Raw genomic sequence first — 5,058 nt, 5'->3', positions numbered from 1 at the left:
TAGTCCCTGAAGCTAACAAATCTTCTTGCAACTCCTTTCTGGTGATCATTTCGTTTTTTCCAATTCTTTGCTTCATTTTTCTTAAAAATCTAGGGGAAATCTTGCGTGGTGCACCGGATCTTATTCTATTTTCAACAGTTCCCGATTTTTTATATCTTTGAATGAATGAAGATATGGTAGAAAATAGAATACAAAGGGTCTCTGATATTTTCCTGTAACTTTTACCTGCTTTCCACTGTTCAATAATTAAGTTTTTCACTGAATTTGTGAGTTCTTTACTTTTCGCCATTATTACGGCACTACTTTATGTTGTCTCAGTGCTGAATGAAGAAGCTAGCGTTTTGACATTTAAAAATGACCACTGATAAGATTATCGGAACAAACGAGAAAGTTCTAGAAAAAAAAATTATTTTAACAGTATTTTGTGGCATAGAAACTCATAAATTTATTCTGTATGAATACTTTTTTCACCCCTAAATATTTATAATTGTATATAAATTCATTAGTTACTATAATTTATTAGTTTCTTTTGCATATTCTTAGTTTATGCATGTGTATGCAAATATAGTATTGGTATATCCCATTTATGTGCATTAGAAATTAAATAAATAAAAAATTTTGACATGTACGAATATTTATTTCCCCCCACTGTACGTCCCTATGAGTTAGAGGTTAAGCAACCATCTAAGGGATAATAAATATCCAATATACTACTGGATGTATACCTACGTATTTATATCCAAGTACTTACTATTGCAGGGCAATATTGCAATTGAATACTAGGTATGAGTGGGGGTAAAACTGAAATTTACCCAGTATTTATAAGGCAAATAAGAAAATGGAGAGGATAAACGATTGACAAACATCAGCCTGTAAACATTCCATTATATCTATTTATTAATTGATTACAATCATATTTCTTTTACTTGTTTCAGTCATTTGACTGTGGTTATGCAAGAGCACTGCCTTTAGTCAAGCAAATCAACCCCAGGACTTATTCTTTGGAAGCCTAGTACTTATTCTATCGGTCTCTTTTGCTGAACTGCTAAGTTACAGGGATGTAAACACACCAGCATCGGTTGTCAAGCGATGTTGGGGGGACAAACACAGACACACACACATATATATATATACATATATACAACGGGTTTCTTTCAGTTTCTGTCTACCAAATCCACTCACAAAGCTTTGGTCGGCCCGAGGCTATAGCAGAAGACACTTACCCAAGGTGCCACACAGTGGGACTGACCCAGGGAACCATGTGGTTGGTAAGCAAGCTACTTACCACACAGCCACTCCTGAGTGAAAGTTGGGGTGAAAGAGTACAACAGGGGTCGCCACCACCCCCTGCCGGACTCTCGTGGAGCTTTAGGTGTTTTCGCTCAATAAACACACACAACGCCCAAGTCTAGGAATCGAAACCGCGATCCTCCAACCACGAGTCCGCTGCCCTAACCACTGGGCCATTGTGCCTCTACATGCACCCTTTTAAAGCCTAGCCAGGCTCATGGGTCCGGTTTCCTGGTTTCAATGGCGTATGTGTTCCCCAGCTGGACAGGATGCCAGTCCATCGCAGCGTTACTCATTTTTGAAAGCTGAGTGGACTGGAGCAACGTGAAATGAAGTGTTTTTCTCAAGAACACAACGCATCACCCAGTCCAGGAATTGAAACCATAATCTTACGATCATGATGCTGACACCCTAACCACTAAGCCATGCGGCTCCACACATACACACACATATATATATATTATTCTGTAGTAATGCCCTTATATAAATAAATATATATATATATATATATATATATATATATATATACACACACAAATGTTATATTCCTGATTTAGTGACTATGTCCCTCTTTATGTTTTACAAAGGATTTCTACATGACACAGGAAAAAAAATGTTCTTTGGTGACAAGCAATAGCTGAAAAAACATACAAAACAAGAAGACAAATATAATAATTACAAACAACAATGGAGAAGAGACTAAAAGAAAAAGAGAGCAAGGAGGAAGACAATAAACAAATAAAAGTTAGTAAATTCAAATTACAACAAACGTAAATAAACAAACAAAGTTTGCTTTTAGAAGCGTTGAGATGTCTTTTAGAAAGTTAAAGAAGTGATTTTTAAATTCTCAATCGCAGAATAATGCAAATAATATAGCCTGAACAGGATAAACTATCCCTGTTCAGGCTATATTATTAGCATTATTCTGCGATTGAGAATTTAAAAATCACTTCTTTAACTTTCTAAAAGTTAGTAAAATAAAGATATACGTATACATATATATATAAATGTAAAACAAAAGTATATTTACCCTCAAGCGTACAGCTAAAACAATGAAGACAATAATAAGAATGACTGCCAATGAAGACGAGATCACAGCACCAATAGTGTAAGGAGAAACTGGAAATGAGAAGACAAAAATAAATGGTTGTTAGAAATTTGTTACAGGGAAGAAATTTGTAACATTATGTTTACAGCAACTCTCCACAAACATCTGTTATGGTCTATATGTTTACACCATCACTCAACACACATCTGTTACTGCTTATAGGTATAATGAGTGAACATGGGATCTCCTAATGATAATGTAAACTTCATATAATCAATGTATCTTTGGCCTGAATAATAAGCTGGTGGTTTACTCCTTGTTTGGATAATTTACTGCTTCTGAGGAGTAGTTGGCATTAGGAAGAGCATCCAGCTGTAGAATCCATGCCACAACAGGCAGTAGAAATCTGGACAGCTCCATGCTAGCCAGCTCCATGCTAGCCAGCTCCATGTCAAACCGTCCAACCCATGTCAGCATGGAAAGTGGATGTTAAACAATGATGATCATATATATATATATATGTATGTATGTATGTATACATATATATATATATATATATATATATATATATATATATATATATACACACACACATATATACAAGGTGCATTAGTTTTTTGAGGACACTTGTTCCAAGAGCTCTAACATTCTTCTAACTTTTTTTTTATTCTTTACCTTTTCAGATAAATAATGTTAGACATCAGGTTGATTCAGCAAATGATAAGACTCACTGTAATTCTTGCTTTAAAAGTGTAGTGCAGTGATACAGAGATATCTCACTTCCTGAAAGTTGCCCAATCCTTTGTTGTGACAGTCTGAAAGGAACTGGAAGTTGCTGGTGGAGATCCAGCATCAGCAAAACACATGCATAAGGTATTAATACTATCAGAACACGTAACTTTGTACAAAACATCCAAGAAATAAGAAACTCAGAAAGTCAATCAGAGCCATTGTAAAGGACCTCAAGGTTCCTGAACGCACAATCAGAAGAGTTGTGCATGAGTACATCTGGTACAAGTCGTATGTGACAAGAAAAAATTGTTTGATCTGTGCAAAGTGCTTGCTAAACAAGTTAAAACACAAAGAGACTGAAATGCTTTGCTGATGAGAAAAAGCATTTTGATCAGGAGCAAAAGGTAAACTGAAGGAACAACAGAGACCTGAATGGGGTTCCAATGGTCACATGTATTAAGTTCCCAACAACTGTGATAATTCTGGGATTCATCAGCAATGAGGGAGATGTCATGCTTCCTCACTTTTCTCCACAGGGCTTAATAGTCAATGCTACTCTTAATACACAGAAGTATTGGAGAAAGTTGTGAGATGCTGGATAGGTAGAGTAACAGAAGACCATGTCTTCCAACAAAACACTGTGCCATCTCATAAAGGCAGGACAACCAAAGCATGGATGCATGCCAATCACAATGATCATGTTCTCCCAAACACATGGCCAACTAGTCAAGAGAGAGGTCAATCAACACCCCCATAACACCATACTATCTCCCAAGTCTGCCATAACCAGCACTATGTCCAAAATTGATAGAGATCATCTGCTTCAGGCATGTCAGTGCTTCTGACCTTGTATTGAAGCAGCCATTGATGCTAATAGTGGATTCATTGAATAGGTGTGATAAAGGGATTCTTAAGATCATTTGTACCAATTTGTTTTCATTTACAGCCTTTCTTTGAAGAGCTATGCATCTTCTAAATTCATACAAATCACCTCAAAAAGTTGACACACCCTGTATATTTATGTGTGTGTGTGTGTATATATATATATTATTTATATGTTTGTGTGTGTGTTTACATATGTTTACACCATTTCTCTACACACATTCATTACTGTGCATGTATATACAGAGTGCGATGGGTAAATTGTTGCCATTTTATATTTTTAATTTCGCACATGCAGATTGTTTGTTTTCGATTTTGTCACCTACACAGTATAGTAGGGTCAGTTGGGCACCGACTGAGAAAAACAGCACCATGATGCAATTCACTCTCAGAAATTTGGAAACAACATGCTATACTGCTTGGCATTTGCACTGGAAGCTCCAATACAAACAGATGGTGAAGACACAAAACAACTGTTGGCTTGCCATGTCTTCAAAACATGTACTGAGAGTGATAAAAATGAAACGTCCAGTCAACATAATGGTGTTTGGAGTGATCACTAGTGATGGCAATGCTATGCCTCCATTCATCTTCCCACATGGCCTCAGACTCAGCATGGAGGCTTACATAGATGAGGTAGTGCTGCCCTGGGTCAAGAGGGTAGCTTTTAGAAGACCCTATATCTGACAACAGGACTCTGTACTATGCCACACAAGCAGGAGAACCTAGTCATGGCTGTCACAATTTCTGCAACCACATCACCCCTTACATCTGGCCACCTAACTTCCCAGACTGCAACTACCTTGATTATTATGTGTGGGACACAGTTGAGCGAGAGACCAACAAAATGTCTTGTAAAACCAAAGATGAACTGAAAGCAAGGATTACTGCAGCATTCACCAACTTAAACAAGGCGACCATCCAGAAGAGTTGCAGGAGATTCCAAAGTTGGCTGGAGGCCGTGGTTTAAGCCAATGGTAATTTTATTAAAGAAATTTACTCTTTAGTATTTCAAGATATTCTTATGTAATTTTGGTAAATATACCTGTTAAAATAAGATGTCAGTGTTATTTTCATTTTTGTGTAATTTAGATGACAATATATTC

At 36.7% G+C, this 5,058-nt stretch overlaps 1 protein-coding gene across 1 annotated transcript in view; it reads right to left on the bottom strand.

The window, feature by feature from the left end:
• LOC106883548 (vascular endothelial growth factor receptor 2) overlaps positions 1 to 5,058 on the bottom strand; it is a 306,024-nt gene that overhangs the window by 54,007 nt on the left and 246,959 nt on the right. Inside the window, exon 6 of the mRNA XM_052968063.1 lies at positions 2,321 to 2,409. Within this exon, the coding sequence (XP_052824023.1) occupies positions 2,321 to 2,409 (89 nt within the window). The remainder of the gene's footprint in view (positions 1 to 2,320; positions 2,410 to 5,058) is intronic.

Source organism: Octopus bimaculoides, chromosome 5, assembly GCF_001194135.2.
Source record: "Octopus bimaculoides isolate UCB-OBI-ISO-001 chromosome 5, ASM119413v2, whole genome shotgun sequence".
Lineage (NCBI taxonomy): Eukaryota > Metazoa > Mollusca > Cephalopoda > Octopoda > Octopodidae > Octopus > Octopus bimaculoides.
This window is presented reverse-complemented; position numbering and strand designations above follow the sequence as displayed.